At 48.4% G+C, this 17,317-nt stretch overlaps 1 protein-coding gene across 3 annotated transcripts in view; it reads left to right on the forward strand.

Moving 5' to 3' along the window:
- VANGL1 (VANGL planar cell polarity protein 1) overlaps positions 1–6,937 on the forward strand; it is a 55,540-nt gene extending 48,603 nt beyond the window's left edge. For all 3 annotated transcript variants that reach the window (XM_074974399.1, XM_074974410.1, XM_074974419.1), the window contains one exon: positions 713–6,937. In XM_074974399.1, coding sequence (XP_074830500.1) covers positions 713–973 — 261 coding nt within the window. In that variant the 3' untranslated portion in view covers positions 974–6,937. The remainder of the gene's footprint in view (positions 1–712) is intronic.
- Positions 6,938–17,317: the final 10,380 nt, after the last annotated feature.

Consider the following 17,317-nt stretch of genomic DNA (forward strand, 5'->3'; position numbering starts at 1 on the left):
GTTCACACAGCGTCTGTTATGACCTTATACCCGTGTTTGAATCCCAGCGGGCTCTTGGCATGATGTGTGTTGACAGCTGAACTTACCCCCTGAGTTTGCAGTGGGAACTTTAAAATACAACAATATCAAGTAAACTGCTTGAAGTGATGCTTGTTCTTCCAGGTGTCTGAGTTAAAGTACTTTCCTGCCAAGGACTGAGTGGGTCACGGAGACTGAAATCTCCTCCCACCAGGACAGGGGATTTCTCCAGGTCAAGGATGGGGCTTTTTTGGCAGTGGGTTGTATACATGGCGGAGGGGAAGTTGTGCTTTGCCCAGGCTGCGTCTTTCTGGAGAGAGAGGCCTCAGCTCTCCAGCGCTGTCGGACCTTTCCCCAGTGCTAAATTTATATTTAAAAGGCAATTTTGAAACTGGAATTGGAGCCATAATTTTGTGAACTGACTGGGATGAGATAAAGCAGATCTCTAGCTGTCACCTACTTGTTCAGATCCTGGGGGAAGGAAATGGCAGGGGAGAGGAAGGTTTACCAAGTGTGCTAGCTGAAACAATTTGCTACAGGGAATACCTCTGTCCACAGGGCTAAATCATGAGATTGAAAGAAAGTATCAAGGCAGACCTGAGTCATGGGAGGTGGAGTTCCCCTGGCACTAATTCATTCTTTTTCTGTGTGTCTCTGTCTCTATCTCTGTCTCTGTCTCTCTCTCTCTGTCTAGGCATTCCTGGAGCGTTACATCAATCCAGGCCCAACCCTCCAATATGACAGGGATCGCTGGTTCTCCAAGCAGTGGACGCTCGTCAGTGAAGAAGCAGTCACACGTGGATTAAGGGATGGTGTTGTTTTTGTTCTCAAGTGCTTGGACTTCAGCCTTGTAATTAATGTGAAGAAAATCCCCTTCATCAAACTCTCGGAAGAGTTCATAGATCCCAAATCTCACAAATTTGTCCTTCGCTTGCAGTCTGAGACTTCGGTTTAGGGTGCAGGGCAGTGTTCTCTTCTTGTGCTTTTGGGTTTTGTGTCCCCAATTCTGACTGAAACTGGCAGATGACAAAGACCAGTAATATTTGACCATCTGCACTTTATTTGGAAGAAGGGCCGGGGGTAATGGGTTGGGATATCTATCTAGAAAGTAATATCTTAAAAGCTCACAAGGCAACTTGGTTGAGTTAGCTCAGCCTTTAAGACAGAATGGTCCTCCTTGTTTTCCAGGCTTATTGTAGACACTGTGAACAAACAAACAAACGGCCTTTATATTTCCTTTGGAGCCCTGCCTTGCAGTGATCAATACTGTGCATACATCTCCCTTACTCAGGCCTGACCTGTCTCTGCGTCCTGTGCGTGTAGATTTCTATTGGGAAGCAGCTTTTTCTCATGTATAAAAGTCTGCGTATGAGGGAGAATTTACAGTTCCCCTCCTCTCAGGAAGGAGAGTGTGGTGGGTGGGGAGAGAATTGATAGTTGTTTGTAAACCAGGCTGTCTAGTGGTTGAAGAGCCCTTCCCCCTCCAGGGATGCTCTTCTCCAATAGCACTGGACCCCTGTGAACCAGGGGGTAGCAGGGATGGGTTTTGCCATCTGTTTCCTTCAGTCTCTTCAGTTGATTGTATTGCTGATCATTGTACAATCACTACTCATTTTGCAGCTGTTTGAATTATTACCAGATGTCTTAATGAGATGTCAGGGGATTGGTGCATGATGCAACTCTCCCCCTCGGCCCCTTGATCTCTAATCCCTGCCCCACTAATTTGAACGTCCCATGCTCCCTCTCCTCTGTCCCCCTTGCAGCTTTCTGAATGTGTTTCTCTAGCAACGGCTCCTCTGGGGTCAGTCGTGTTATCACGTCCTCCCCACCCCCCTTTCGCGATATATTTGCACAGTTACAGCCTGGCTGAGTAAACGTTCTCCTCGGAGGTGTGTGGCGTTTACCTAACCCTGACGGCCTGGTCCCAAACAAAGGGAGCCTGCGCAGGAATGTAGTATGTATTCTAGAAGGGCTTCAAGAGCATCTTGAAGGAAGGGGGAATGCTTAACCCCTGTCCCTCACAGGGCCCAGAGAGAGTGTGAGCAGGGGAAGGGCAGACCTTGGCTGACACATGTGGTTGAGTGCCATGGTTCTTTAAGACCATATATATAAATGCACTACAGTATATTCACCCACCCCCACCCCCACCCCGCTGTAGCTAAGAGAGACCAAACTGCGTCTGAATGTTGCAACTGCTTTTTAAAAAAAAAAGTCCTTGACCGTTTACCCCATGTTACTGTTCTCTTAGGTATTCGTCACCAAACTAGCCTGGAATTTGTCTGTTCCTGGGTGAGGGAAGCTTAGCTCTCCAGAGAACTTACTTTTTAAGCCTTTTTTTCTGTCAGTACAGCTCTGTTCTCAAGGTTTTTAAACAGGATTGTTTTAAAGCTGGGCCGAAACAGAACCTCTTGATCTGAACACTCTCCCTGCACTCTGAATTCAAGGAATGTTTGGGTCCAGGTCTCCACTCCAGAGCCAGCTCCTACTTCTGTCATGAGCTAAACCAAAACCCCAGTTCCAGACGACCTCCAGACTCTGGAAAGGTTCAGTACAGGATCTGGAGTGGGATTTCCTGGCTTGGGCCTATGTCTAACTTTATTTTGATGAACAGGAAAGTCTGGGGGGAAGTCTCTTACAATGTGAAAGTCTTTGTTTTGCTTGCCTGTCTTTGTTACAGACAGATGTTTAACACACTAAGGCAAGGTACTTAAGCAAGTCCCATTGAAGTGTATGGGACCAGTCACGTGTTCAAGCAACTTGGTGAACCAGGGCCTAAAGTGGTGATTTTCAAGTCATGGCCTATCTGTGGTCTGCCAGGCCCTTCCTGCTGGTCCTAGGTATCTCCTATGGTATTTATAAGGACCCTACCCCCTTTGTATTTATGTACCAGTAACGATTACAAAGAAGCCAAATTGCACTGGTGGTTGCAGGGTGTGGAATGGGTCTATGGGAGGATCTCTTCTCATTGCCACATGCAATGTTTATAGATATCCCCTGCCCTAAAGCACACCCAGTTCTTTCAGTCAGGCTTTCTGGCAGTTTTTGTTGGTTTTTAACAGTTGTGGCCTTTTGCTGTATATTCATTTTGAAAACGCTGTTGGTTTTGTACCATTTTTTTTAAATGAAAGTCACATATTGTGCATGATGCATCATAAAAAGTGAGTTTCTTTAACCTTTGGATAACAAGTGCAACTGGAGAGGAGACTCTGTGGGGCAGGGACTGTGGGGGTAATTGGATAAAGCTGTGATCAGGGCTGAACTGGCTGTCTGAATTTAGGGCCCCAACCCTGGCTTAGTTGGCTCAGACGTGTGAATTTAGAACAAAAGCACCCAGTATGAATTTCCTCCTTTCATGATTCCTGCCGTACCACCTCAGAACTGGAAGTTGTTTGACAGTCGCTTTGCTCAGGAAACGTGTCTTTCTGTTTTTAAATGTGTGTAAGGATTTAACACAAAACCAAATAGAAGCCGAGTGTATTCACAGCTGCTACATAACCTACCTGCTGCGGTTCAAAGTGCCACCATTTCTGTCTGTCACTGAAAGGGGCGCTGTTAGCGTAAACCTCCTTTAAATGGAATGCCCTTAATTTTGTTACTGCTAATGCTTGAGAGGTCTCAACCCCAATGAGAGAGAAAAGGTCATTTATTCTTTGCCATTTACCTTTCTGCACTTCGCTGAGCTTGGAAGGAGAGGGAAGTGGTTGGAGTGGGGGACTGGGCGCCAGGACTCCTGGGTTCTAGTCCCTGCTTTGCCACAGGAATCACTGTGAGACCTTAGGCAAGTTACTTCACTTCTCTGGGCCTTCATCTCTCCATTTGCAAAAGGGGGGACCATGATGATATCTACCTCACAGGGATGTTGTGAGGCTAAACTTAACCTTTGTGAAGTGACTTGAGATTGTCTATCGAAGCGCAAACTGTCTTCTAATAAAGATTTGAACAGTGAAACTAGACCGGCCTGTTTCACTTGCCATTTATAGTCTGTTAGTGGATGAGAATCAGGTGTCGGAGACAGCAAGGTAGTGTCAGCATTTCCAACCCAATCCCACAGTCCTTGCTTTACGCTCATGTCCATGGGAAGCATGGCTTGCAGGGTTTGCTCTGAAGGGGGCTGTTTCACTCCGACCGCCCTCCCCTTTTCTCCTCTCTCTCATTGGAAAGTTCTTAAATGAATGGAAACCTACTTTAAAGTGTTTAAGCCTTTGACCATAAGCTAAGTGACCGAGGAAATTCCTATTGAACAATGTCAGGTGAAGACCATGTAAGGCTGAGCCTTTCCCTAGGGAGCTAGGTCTCCTGGTTGCTCAGGGACGAGTGATCTCCTTGCTCCCTGCTATTTCCCCATCTCCCCACTATGTAGCTTGGACTGCCAAAGACACTATTTCACGTCTTTGCTCTCAGTCAGCAGCATGGTGCAAATCCTAAAGCCTGGAGGGGTCGAGCAGAACCTCCCAAGTAGATGCAAGCAAAGCTGCTGTGATCAGTTTGAGATCCATGGAGATTGTTGAGGTGGCTTTTCTGTAGTAAAGTGGTATGTGGTGTTTGTAGGGTGGAGTGGATGGATAGTGAAAATGGTAGGGTCCCTGGCCCCTTGTCGGAACGAAAGGGCAGATGCTTGTCTCCTGCTTCTTGCCAGTCCCATAACTAGGGGGCCGTAGCATAGGGAAAGGCCGTGTATGAACTGAGCAGTCCACCAGAAACACAGCTGAGGTGCTGCTGTTTTCTCCCCATGGCATGCGGGTTCAGCATGCTGCCCCTCTGCTCTGCAGGGTGAGGAAGGAATGGAATTGGAATGGACCTAGAGCAAGGTGATTGGTGGTAGCGCTCCCACCCTGTGGGGCGGAGGGGAGCGGATTTGGTCCCCAACCAACCCTTGCTGCCAGGGGGCTACGGTGACTTTCTGCCTCCACCAAGTGCACTCTATCAATAGCGGAAGAGGGTGGTAGTGGAAGAATAGGTGGCTGCTGGTCATCTCACTGCCCTTGGGGGCAGGGGTGCTTGAGAACAGAGGCAGCAAGCAGAGAGAAAAGGTGGCATGACACAACTCTTGCAACTGGGTCTGATCTAGCATAGGCCTTGACAGCGGCCCCCATTCCTGCATAGCAGAGGGATAACATAAGTGTCTTTGGATGGGGCCAGTGGTGATAAATATAAACCAGCTTTCAGCACCTCTGCCCATGGCTACTCCTATCCTCTTCCCTCTCCCCCCGCCCTCTGCTGGGCTGGCTGCCTCTGATGACCCATTTGCCAAAAACACCCACTTCCTCCTCTGTTGCTCCAACCTCCACTCCCATCTCCCTGTTGTGTTTCTCAGGCCAAGAGCCTGGTGAGGAACTAGTAACAGGCAAGATGGATGTCATCAGGAGCACAGGCTGGAGCTCATGATAAGGCATGGCTCTTGGGTGGATCCCATCCTCACCCCAATCTTGCCTCCCAGCTGCAGGAAACACTTCCATTTCCCCCACGCACCCACCCCTGTTGCCATGGACTCCACCAAAAATCCTATAAAATCACACCACTACCAGTTTCTTAAAAACTGGCAATTCCATTTAGCCCCATGCACTGCTTTAAAGTCTTGTTGGCATAAACATATTTAAACAGTAACGATAAAGAAGCCTGAAAGATCACAAACTTGTTTGCCCCGCTTCGTAGGAAGACTTATTCAAGTCGATTAAGCTAACATAACTATCCCATTAAAAAAGCCTGCAAATCTGGCCTCCCCTCTTAAAAAATATAAATTGCCTTTGGGTCTTTGGAGAGAACTGTGTTCTGGCTCCAGACTTTATCTTCAAAATGTCCTTAAGTTTTCAGTCTGCCATCCAATAGACATTTAGATGAATAGGAGATGTGTGTGCAGATGTCTGTTTTCATGTTCAGCTTGTATTTGTACGTGCTGTCCCCTTGTAGGTGTGTATTATTCCTGTCTAATGCCTGAAAAGCCAGGGGTGGTTGTTCAGTAATGCCCATTAGGACTGTATGGAGAACGAAGCACTCTTGGGATCGAGTCATAAAATTACTTCTGTAAGGGGGCTGTGTGGCTGCAGATGGGCAATGGGATGGATACACAGATCCTTTCGCCTCCTGTTGGCTGGCTCTGACTCCATTAAAGATGATGACCACAAGTGACCGTCTGACAGGTGTTCAGTAACCTGTGCGACTTCAGTGTTGATCTGTTTGGTTCCTCTTGGGCCAGGTCTCCACAGCACCATGACTGCCACAAGTATGGCCTCTCCGAGAAAGGGGCCCGTTAATAGAGACCGAATTTTCACCCCACGTGGCAGGGCAGTGTGTAGGGGAAGCGTTGTGCCTCTGCCACCCGTGCCTGTCCTGGGCATAGAGAGGACTGAATTCTCTAGGACTGTTGCTCTGGCGCCTTTCACCAGCACTAACTAATTCACTGGGGACGGACGGACGGACGGACACACACTCGTTTTGCTGTGGTTCGCTGCCTGCACGGAGATCTGTCTGTGAAGGATTCTTACACTCCTCTGTGCCTATATCTTGTAACGAATACGATGTTATTCTGTACTGGGGGCCAGGATCTCCTGGCTCCCACACAACTCTTCTGATCACTGTGTAATGTACAGCCTGGTACTTTTTTTCTACATAAACTGCATATAGTAAGGTGGGTTCTGCTGAGGTTTTCTAATGAATAGACACTAACCAGCCTCTTGCTGCACACGTGGCTTTAACTGCAGTGTTACGTGGTCTGAAATAAATTCTGAAATCTGTTTTTGTTTTTTCCCCCCCCTCGTCCCAGTTGTGAACTTGAGTAGCAAACTCCTGGTGTCTGTGATGTTCATGCACTGTGTGTCTAGCAGAGTGAATTGTTCTGTTCCAAGCTGGGTTCTCTTAAGTTATAGCTGGATGGTTTTGTTTTTGAACTGAAACATGAAACCATTTTACACTTTGCATATTTTGTACAGTAAAAATCTGAAAATAAACTGAAAACAGAAATTCTGTGCTCCTACGTAGTCTTCTTTTGATTATTTCAGCCTGGGAAACGTCTTCCCCCTCTCTGAGCGTTCTTTATGCCTTGAGAGTGGTACCCTGTAAACAAGTGCCATAGCCTTTTCAGGCTAAACCTCCAATCACCCTCATTGCCCAATTCTAGGCCTCTTTCATCTGTCCTGCCACAATAGGGGACATGTTCATTTATCACTCTTCAACAATGAGACCTGTAGGAGGCTGTGCTGAATGCCTTAAAAAATCTCAGATTCGTGGGAGGAATACAGGACGTGGGGCTGGAGCGAATTGGCAGTGGGGGAAAGGAATTAGAATTCAGTAGGTAAAACTACCTGCTCCCTTTCATTTACTTTGAGCTCGCGCCACCCGGCACACAACCTAATCATGAAGTACCAGAGCTGTTCCTCAAACTCACTGGGACTCCTGATTGGAGTCTGACCTCCACTAGAGTCCGAGGGGGCTGGGGGAGCAGCTGGAGCAGCAGTTCTTAGGAGTGGTGCCTTTGGTGTCTACAGAATTCAGGCCGTGTTATATTCAAAGCAACCAACCAATGTAGCTCTTGAGCTCTTTCTCAGCAATAAAGCAAAAAGGTATTGCTACCACCACTCTGGTTACATGACCCAGCTTACAGAGCCTCACCTCTCATCTGTTGCCAGAATCAAGGTGGGGGAACAGCCCTCCAGCAGTCTTGTCACCAGCTGGACTTGTACAGTTTCCTTGCAGACTGAAGGAACAAGAGTGTGGAGTGATCCCACGGGCACTGCAAATGGTGGTGCCGAAGCGCTTGGCCTCCCAGCTTCATCCTGCAAGCTGTGCCCCCACCACAGGCCAAGCATTTGCCAGGCTGCTGTCAGCACTGCTGGAGAAATGGTTGGAAAAATCCACAGGATGCTGCTGTGCTATGAAAAATACAATGAAAGGGTTGCAGAGATAAGAGCAGTTAATGGATAAACATTAGTTCAGAGAGCCTCCGAAGGGGATTGCTCCTCCTGGGATTACCAAACAAGGTTACAAAGCATTAATTTCAAACCAGTAGGAAACAGGAAGGGTGGTGGGGGAGCACTTGGCACTGCTCAACACCACTCCTCTCCCGCTCCCCCCCCCCCCGACTTCCTGATCCTTTCCCCATTGATTGGTGTATCCCTCTGGGAGCTATTTGCCCTTGTCCTGCGGTGCCATTTGTGGTGGCCAGCCCTGGGAGTTGCCTAAGGAGCAGTCCCTGGTGATCTGAAAGAAATAATAGAGGGACTGCAGTGAAAAATAAATTACAGGCACGAATGAGGGCAAGCTGCTCTGTCCCTCCCTCCAATAAATAATGAACCTCAGATTTTCCTGGTGGTGCTGCAGTCACTGCTGGCCACTCCTTGTGCCTGAGAGGAACTGCCAGACTGGATCAATCCCAGTGTCCATCTACTCTCCTGTCTCTGGTAGTTGCTAGCAGCAGGGGCTTGAGGAAGGGGTGAGATCCCCACAGCAGGCTGAGGTTGGGTAATCTACACCTCATGTTAGGTCTCATCCTGATCCTGATGGAATCCCTAGTCATGCCCCCTGGCCCTGCTCCCCACCCTCCTGGCTCAAGAAGCAGAGGTGGTGGAAGGAACTGGCTTGGCTGAAGGTACCTGCTCCTTCTGGCCTCTACCTGGCTGACTCCCGTGTCTGGATCATAGGGGGAAGCCATGAGCTCATCGGATATATGGGGCTGAGGCTGCAGCTCCGGTTCAGCCAAACTCCCATCAAAGTCATGTGGGTTTAGTTTTGTGTGTGCGCCCCACGCACAGGATCCAGCCCCACGACTGGTAACTAACAATGCTCAGCCATGCTTGTTTATCACCATTTTGTGGAGTTTAAGTTCCTTGTTGGGGTCGCTCCGGGAGCGTGGACCTCTGGCTGCCCTCGTCCATAGTGCCCTCCGCACGCAGGGAGGTAGAGCTTCAGGGGCTGTCCTTGGGCAGGACGGAGCCAGCTCTTGGAATGGCCTCTCGACTCTAAATGAGACTAGTAGGTCCACTGACGTGTTGGGACTAGACCCAAAATCCAGGGCTGCTCAGAAAGCAACTTCTCTTGAGAGCTGTGTGGGGAAGTGTGTATGTGTGTGAGGGGGTCCCATCACTGACTGGGGAAAACATTGTGTGGGGGCATGGTCTACCGGTTTTACATGAGCTGGGTGTACAGCGTGGGTGCTCTGAAGCACTGCAGGGAGTGATGGTACTAGCAAACATGGCTGCTGCATGTCCCTCTGTCCTAAGGTCTGAAGTTAATGCCTTGGCGTTTTCTGCTGGCAAAACACCTTGTGTTGGCTGAGTAGAGGAGTAAGGTTTCAAGGCCACAGAACCAACCTTCTGCTTATGTCACTGTCCTTTATTGCTGGTATTGAGCCACGCTGGTACTCGCTCCAGCATCCGAACTAGCAGCTAGTTTTCTCTGGGAGGTGTGGGAAGAGCCTAAGCTTGGGGCCAGTCAGAGGCATGGGTGCTGAGTATTTGGGCCCTGAAGCATCGGAAGGGGTGGGGTATCTTGGGGAATAGGATCCCTCTGCAGCACGCTATGTCACATCAGGTATGCAGAAAGGGCGGACGTGTTGTTGGGATTGGCCAGCAGAGCGTGGTGTTGAAAGATTGATCTGAGTTTATCTTGGACTAGGAAGGCTCTGGGCTCGGGTTACAGCCCATTCTGGTACTGACAGATAAGCTATCGGGTGAGTGTGTCTTGCCCCTTGTCACACACACACACACACACACACACACACACTGGTCTGCTACACAGGTGCACAAACATGTGCACAGCATGTTTGTGGGAGGAGGAGGATGGTGTGATACTGTGGGTGTGCGTGTGTGTGTGTGAGAGAGAATATGCACAAGCAGGATTCTCAGCAGGGCCATCCCTAGGAGGGTGCAGGACCCAAGACAAATCAGCCTCCCCACTAGTCTCCTCGCTGTCCAGCCCTCCCCCCCGTCCACCCACCCTCCACTCTCCTCCTTGCCGCCCGCCCGCCCGCCTTCTCACCTGAATATCGGGGGGAAATGTTGTCCCGATCGTACATCAATTGGGACAAAGGGCTCTATATCAGGACAGTCCTGATTTTATCAAAATGCGGGGGCCCCCCAAAGCACGGGGCCTGAGGCAGTTGCCCCAATTTGCTCCATCCAAGGGACGGCTCTGATTATCAGTTACTTTTACAAAGGAGCCAATGTCTATTTCAGGTCCCATGCCCCATATCTAACTCATACAGCCCTGATTCATGTATACCTGTTGGCCTGCAGTAGTAGATCATCAATAATGTTGAGGTGCTGCCTTAGCATGGCAGGAAGGGCCGTTTGTCCAGGTTTCCCAGCTTTCTGAGAGTACTGGCACCCCTGTGAAGAGGGCTTTCTCCAGCCACACATTAGATATTGATCGCTAATCAAGTAGGTCTACCAGGACACACCACCCGCCTCCCTCCCATATGCTTGTACCACCATTAGGCCTAACTCATAATCCCTGACCTGTGGGAAATTCCTTCCCAATTCCACATATGGCGATTGGTTAGACTCTGAATCTTTGAGCAAGAACCAGCCAGACAAGCCCCTGAGAGAGAGAATGTTCTGTGCCACCTCAGAGCGCTGCCGCACCCCATCCAATGTCCCTTTGCCAGTCATGGCTGTACATAGTACTTCAGAAGGAGATTTAAAAAAAAAACCCTCCCATGATGCATTTGGGGGGAAATTCCAGTTGCTGGTGGCTGGCTGAAATCCTGAGGCATGAGTTTTTAGGAACATAAGACACTTGTTGCTTGTTCCATTTGCTATGCACGGAGATCAGCTAGATACCATGACCCTGAATTACTTCTATTTTAGTTTAAGGGAAACAAGAAAGAAAAGGCAAGTCAGTAGGAGAGAGCTGTGTGTGTGTGTTTGTCTTCTGTGTAACATGCAGCAGCATCTCCGATTTAGGGCATGGCTACGCTACAAACTTTTGCCAACACAAGTTATGGTGGCACAAAGCTGTCGCAGTTTGTATATCACTTGGGTACGTGCATACCGGGCTCCTGGCACTGGTGGTGTGTGTACTCACGAGGAGTGCTTCTATGGATGCACAGTGCAGTGCACCATGGGTAGGTATCTCACTGTGCAACTCGTCGTCCAGCCCGCTGTGTTTTGGGAAGTTCTGGCAATGCATGCTGGGGCAGAAACGAGTCACACAGGGGTTGACTGGTACTGCAGGATCAAGTTCCCATAATGCTACTTTCTCAGCCCCATAATGCCATCTCTATGTTAGGGGGCTTATTCCTTCACCCACTTACTTCCCTGGTCCTTCTCGCATGAACAGAGAGCAACAATACCCGAAGTCCAAAGGTGCAAACAATTCGATGTTTATTGGGGTGAACTACCAGCAAGCATGATTCCAGTTTCCTTCCTTAGTATCCTCCTTCCCAGCTCTGACACCACAGAGCCTTACACCTGTGTCCCTGTTCCCATTCCTGCCCTTAGCAAAACATTATTCCAATTTCCTTACCCCCATTCCCTGTTCCCATTTCCCCCTTTAGCAAAACATGATTGCAATTTCCTTACCCCTATTCCCTGTTCCCATTTCCCCTCTTTAGCAAAACATGATTCCAATTTCTGCACCCCCATTCCCTGTTCCCATCCCTCCCACCCACACACCCAGCCCCTCCCACCCACGCCCACTCACTTCCTCATTGACTGCAGACTATATAGTAAAACTTGAGTTCTGCTTAGCTATACCTTAACCAATCATTTTCCTGAAATTTAACTAACCAATCCTAACATATTGTAACATGACTATGTAACCAATTATATCCCACCACCTTAATTAGTTTACACCCAGCAAAATTAATTATACAGCAGACAGGAACAATCACAGAACCAGACAGAGATTATACAGACAAACAATAGCAAAGTGGGAACTGTAATGACAAAACAATACAGAAGTGAGGATTTCACATCCCAGTATTGATAAGTGAGTTCTTGCCAGACAGGATGCTGTTTCCTTTTACGTTTTCTAGGCACTTCCCTTTCTCTGGAGATGATAGGAATACAATCCTGTCCTGATAGTGCCTAACAGCCCGATAGCACCTTATTTCAATGTGACTAGTTTGGAATGTGAGGATGTGACTGTTCGTTTCCTAGCTTATGGCTGCCTCTGCTGCGTAGCCAAAGGCCTTAGCCTAAGAACAGGGCCTCAGACTGTCACAGTAAGAGAAGGCCCTTACACCAGCAGACAGTGATTTTGATTCTTTCTTTTATACCTCTAGAACTAGCCAAGTGATAAGAATACACCTAAATTCTTAAAGTACAGGCCTTTGCAGACAGGCCTGAATATCTATATCCTAACACTCTATCCCATGATTTTTGCACCAAATTTGAATATCCCATGGATCCAGGCAGGACTAGTTACTGGCCATCATCTTTGACAGCAGCATGGAACCAGCCCAGCTCTGCACTATTATCATGAGTGTTGCAAACACAGAATGCATGATCCACTGGTATTTGCAGCACCACAACAAGAGCCATGGGGAACATGATGATTTCCTTGAGGGCAGACTGCTGTGGGACATAGCAAGAACCAGTTCAAGATGTTTGGTGGTATTCATGAAGCAGCTGCAAAGGGTGGAGCACCACTTCTGCACCTGAGAAATGAGCACGGACATTGTAATGCAGGCTTGGGATGACGAGCAGTGGCTGCAGTACTTTTGGATGTGCAAAGCCACGTGAGCACCATGTGAGCCACCTGTTCAGGGAGGCTAGCCCCTGGCCCCGCCCCTTCTGCTCAAGGCCCCACACCTCCCCTGCCTCTTCTACCTCCCTCCTTCCTCTGCTGGAGCCCAGATCCCCCCCCCCCCCAACCGCAGCTGCTGGTCCCTCAGCCCCAGGCTGCTGGAACGCCCCCAGAGCACTGGGCAGGTGGTATGGCCCCAGTGCCCCCAACCCCAGTGCTCCCAGCCCCAGAATTCTGGGCCGCACAAGCACTGGCCCCAGCCACCCCGAGTCCCAGCCCCAGCTCGGGCCACAGGGGAAGAGCAGGAAGCAGGAGGGGGTCTGGGGGCAGAGCATGGGTGGGGGCCACGCCTAGCTGTTTGGGGAGTCTCAGCCTCCTGTGGCTTGTGATACCTACCACCCATGCAAGGCCATATTCCCGGATCTGTGTGCAGAACTCACCCCAGCCCTCCTGCACAGGGACACCAGAATGAGATCTGCACTGACAGTGGAGATGCAAGTGGCAGTCATATGTGTAAACTTGCAATGTCATATTTCTGCCAGTCATTGGGAAATCATCTTGGAGTTGGAAAATCCACTGTGGTGGCTGTTGTCATACAAGTACGCAGGGCCATTCATCATCTCCAGCTATGCAGGACTGTGACTCTTGGCAACATGCAAAACCTAATGAATGGATTTGCAGCAATGGCGTTCCCAAACTGTGGTGGGGTGATAGATGGCACACATATCCCTATTTTGGCACCAGCCCACTTGCCAAAGAATATACCAACAGAAAGGGCTACTTTTCTATGGTTTTGCAAGCGTTGGTGGATCCCCAGGGACATTTCACTGACATCAGCATTGGCTGGTCAGAGAAGGTGCACAATGCTTGCATCTTTAAAAACACAGGACTGTTCAGAAAGCTACGAGTAGGCACTTTCTTTCCTGACCACTGGATTACCATGGGCAATGTTGAAATGGTAATAGCGATCCTGGAGGACCCAGCCTACTCCTTACTCCCCTGGCTCATGAAGCTGTACACTGATCACCTAGACGACACCAGGGAGTGATTTAAGTATTGGCTCAGCAAATGCAGAATGACAGTTGAATGTGCTTTTGGTAGATTGAAGGGATGCTGATGTTGTTTACTCACAAGATTGGGTCTCAGTGAGAAAAATATCCCAATGGCTGTAGCTGCCTGCTGTGTTGTGCATAATATCTGTGAGGCAAAGGGGGAAAAGTTGCAGATGTGGTGGAAGTGGAGTGGCTGTCTGCTGAGTTTGAACGGCCAGGCACAAGGGCTATCAGAAGAGCTCAGTGTGGAGTTGTACGGCTCAGGAAGTCTTTGAAAGAGCACTTTAACAGCAAGCTGCAGTAACGTGTTATGATGGGCTGTGCTCTAACTGGCCCTGTACTTTGGGGCTCTGTTAGGAATTGTGCAGTGTTTGGTGCACATTTATGAGTGTAGCACTGACAATGCACCTATTAGTTTTGTGGTGCATGCTGTACATTAATGATTAGTAGCAATTGGACGTCAAACATAGTGAATGTCAGTGAAAATGAGGTAGGATCAGAGAGTAAAATAGGGAAAGAACAAGTTAAAAATTACTTAGAGAAATTAGATGTCTTCAAGTCACCGGGGCCTGATGAAATACATCCTAGATTACTTAAGGAGCTGACTGAGGAGACACCTGAGCCATTAGCGATTATCTTTGAAAAGTCATGGAAGATGGGAGAGATTCCAGAAGACTGGAAAAGGTCAAATATAGTGCCCATCTACAAAAAGGGAAATAAGGACAACCTGGGGAATTACAGACCAGTCAGCTGAACTTCAGTACCCGGAAAGATAATGGAGCAAATGATTAAGCAATTTGCAAACACCTAGAAGATAATAAAGTGATAAATAATAGTCAGCATGGATTTGTCAAGAACAAGTATTGTCAAAGCAACCTAATAGCTTTCTTTGACAGGGTAACAAGCCTTGTGGGTAGAGGGAAGCAGTAGATGTGGCTTAGTAAGGCTTTTGATACTGTCTCGCATGCCCTTCTCATAAAAAAACTAGGGAAATACAGCCAAAATGGAGCTACTATAACGTGGGTGCATAAGTGGATGGAAAACTGTTCCCAGGGAGTAGTTATCAGTGGTTCACAGTCAAACTGGAAGGGCATGTTGAGTGGGGTCCCTCAGGGATCAGTTCTGGGTCTGGTTCTGTTCTATGTCTTCATCAATGATTTAGACAATGGCATAGAGAGTACACTTATGAAGTTTGCAGATGATACCAAGCTGGGAGGGGTTGCAAGTGCTTTGGAGGGTAGGATTAAAATTCAAAATGATCTGGACTAACTGGAGAAGTGGTCTGAATAGGATGAAATTCATTAAGGACAAATTGCAAAGTATACTCCTTAGGAAGGAACAATCAGTTGCACACATGCAAAATGGGAAATGACTGCCTAGGAAGGAGTACTGCAGAAAGGGATCTGGGGGACAAAGTGGATCATAATCTAAATACGAGTCAACAGTGTAAGACTGTTGCAAAAAAAGCAAACATCATTCTGGGACGTATTAGCAGGAGTGTTGTTAGCAAGACACAAGAAATAATTCTTCCGCTCTACTCTGCACTGATTAGGCCTCAACTGGAGTCCTGTGTCCTGTTCTGGATGCCACATTTCAGGAAAGATGTGGACGAATTGGAGCAAGTCAACAAAAATGACTAAAGGTCTAAAAAACATGACCTGTGAGGGAAGATTGAAAAAAATTGGGTTTGTTTAATCTGGAGAAGAGAAGACTGAGAGGGGACAGAACAGTTTTCAAGTACATAAAAGGTTGTTACAGGGAGGAGGGAGAAAAATTGTTCTCTTTAACCTCTGAAAATAGGACAAGAAGCAACGGGCTTAAATTGCAGCAAGGAAGGTTTAGGTTGGACATTAGGAAAAACTTCGTAACTGTCAGAGTGGTTAAGCACTGGAATAAATTGCCTAGGGAGGTTGTGGAATCTCCATCATTGGGGATTTTTACAAGCAGGTTAGACAAACACTTGTCAGGGATGATCTAGATAGTCCTTAGGCCATGAGTGCCAGGGACTGGACTAGATGACCTTGCAACGTCCCTTCCAGTCCTATGGTTCTGTGATTATCAGACTGTGTCACTGATCCTCTGAGTTGCATTACATTGTACAGTACCAATAATTGGGTACTTTTACTACCGGCAGGCATCCTGAAGCATATGTTGGGAACTAATAAAGAAGAATTCTTTCCCAAACAACACAGTTTTATTGAATGATGAAAACACTTAAAAAAAAAATACCCACAAAAAACCCCATGTTGTGCAAGTTAAAAGCAAATACTTTAAAACCTTAATAAATGTATGAAAAATAGCTTAAAGAAGAGGAAGGAACATTCTTGTCCATTTTAGCTACTCATTCATCAACTGTGGCGCTCTCAGGTCAGTGTATGTGAAGCTGTGCTTGTCCTTACTGTCCCCTCGAGTGGGGGGGGGGGGGAGAGGGCTTGCAGACCCTGATGCCATGTGGAATATTTGAGGGGGTGATGTAGGGAGGCTAGACTAGAGTGCTCCATGGACTGCAAAGGGAAGCAAGCCTGGGATTGTTGGACCTCTAGGTCCTCAGGAGTCTGCAGCCTCTGTGTTCGCTGCCAGGGAAGCTCCATTATGTCCTGGTGCATCTCCCTTTCCTTTTCCTGCTGGGACCCGTGGGCTGCTCTCCTGTCCGCTCTGTCCCTCTCCATACGGTCTGCAGTATTCACCCACCAGGCCCTCTGCTCACAGTCCACTGCCGCACTGGCTTGTGGGCTCTTGCAGAACGTGTCATCCCGAGTCCTCTCATCTGTATCTGGCTGAGGCATTCTGTAGGTGTGGATAGGGAACCCTTCAAGGCTGCAATGTTAGCAGCTACAGATAAAACACGCAGAGGCACCATTGTCAGTATAGTCACAATGGAGAGTGACCGTTAAGGTTCAGAACTCCCTTCCCTTGTTCCCCTGAAGTTTTAAATAAGACATGCCCATTGTCACGTCTACTTCGGAGTGCTTTTGCCTGGCACCACTCAGCACCAGCAGCTACCTCTTCTAGTACCAGTAAATCAATGAAAAGCCAATAGCTGTGTCCTGTTAAATTGAGAGGCACCAGCAGTACATCACTGAAATGGGAAATACATGCACGCGTTGGTGGTGACTCAGTGGGTGCTCCGGGGCTGGAGCCCCAATGGAAAAAATTAGCTGGTGCTTAGCACCCACTGGCAGCCAATCTCTCCCCTCGCCCCTCCCCACAGCGCCTCTCACTTGATTGGCTGTTTGCATCCCTGGCCTTTGGATAGGCCTACTGCAGTTCCTTCACTTTCATGGGCTGCTGCTGCTGGTCCCTGCCAGAGCCCTTCTCCTGTAGCCCTCATGCAGTCTGCTCGTAGCTGTTACTGTTTCTATGGCTGGTCCCTAGCACATCATCTTCTCCTCACAGGCCCAGGAGATCCAACATCTCCTGTCTACTCCAGGCCAGTGCATGTCTGGAGCGTGTAGCTGGCATGGTAAGGTGGATGATTGCATACAACAAAGGAGCACTGCTAGGTGTGCTTGCCACGCTAGACAATCAGGAAAAGACATGAGGTTTTAAAACGTAAGGGGGGAGGG

Source organism: Natator depressus, chromosome 1 (assembly GCF_965152275.1).
Source record: "Natator depressus isolate rNatDep1 chromosome 1, rNatDep2.hap1, whole genome shotgun sequence".
In the NCBI taxonomy this organism is placed as follows: domain Eukaryota; kingdom Metazoa; phylum Chordata; order Testudines; family Cheloniidae; genus Natator; species Natator depressus.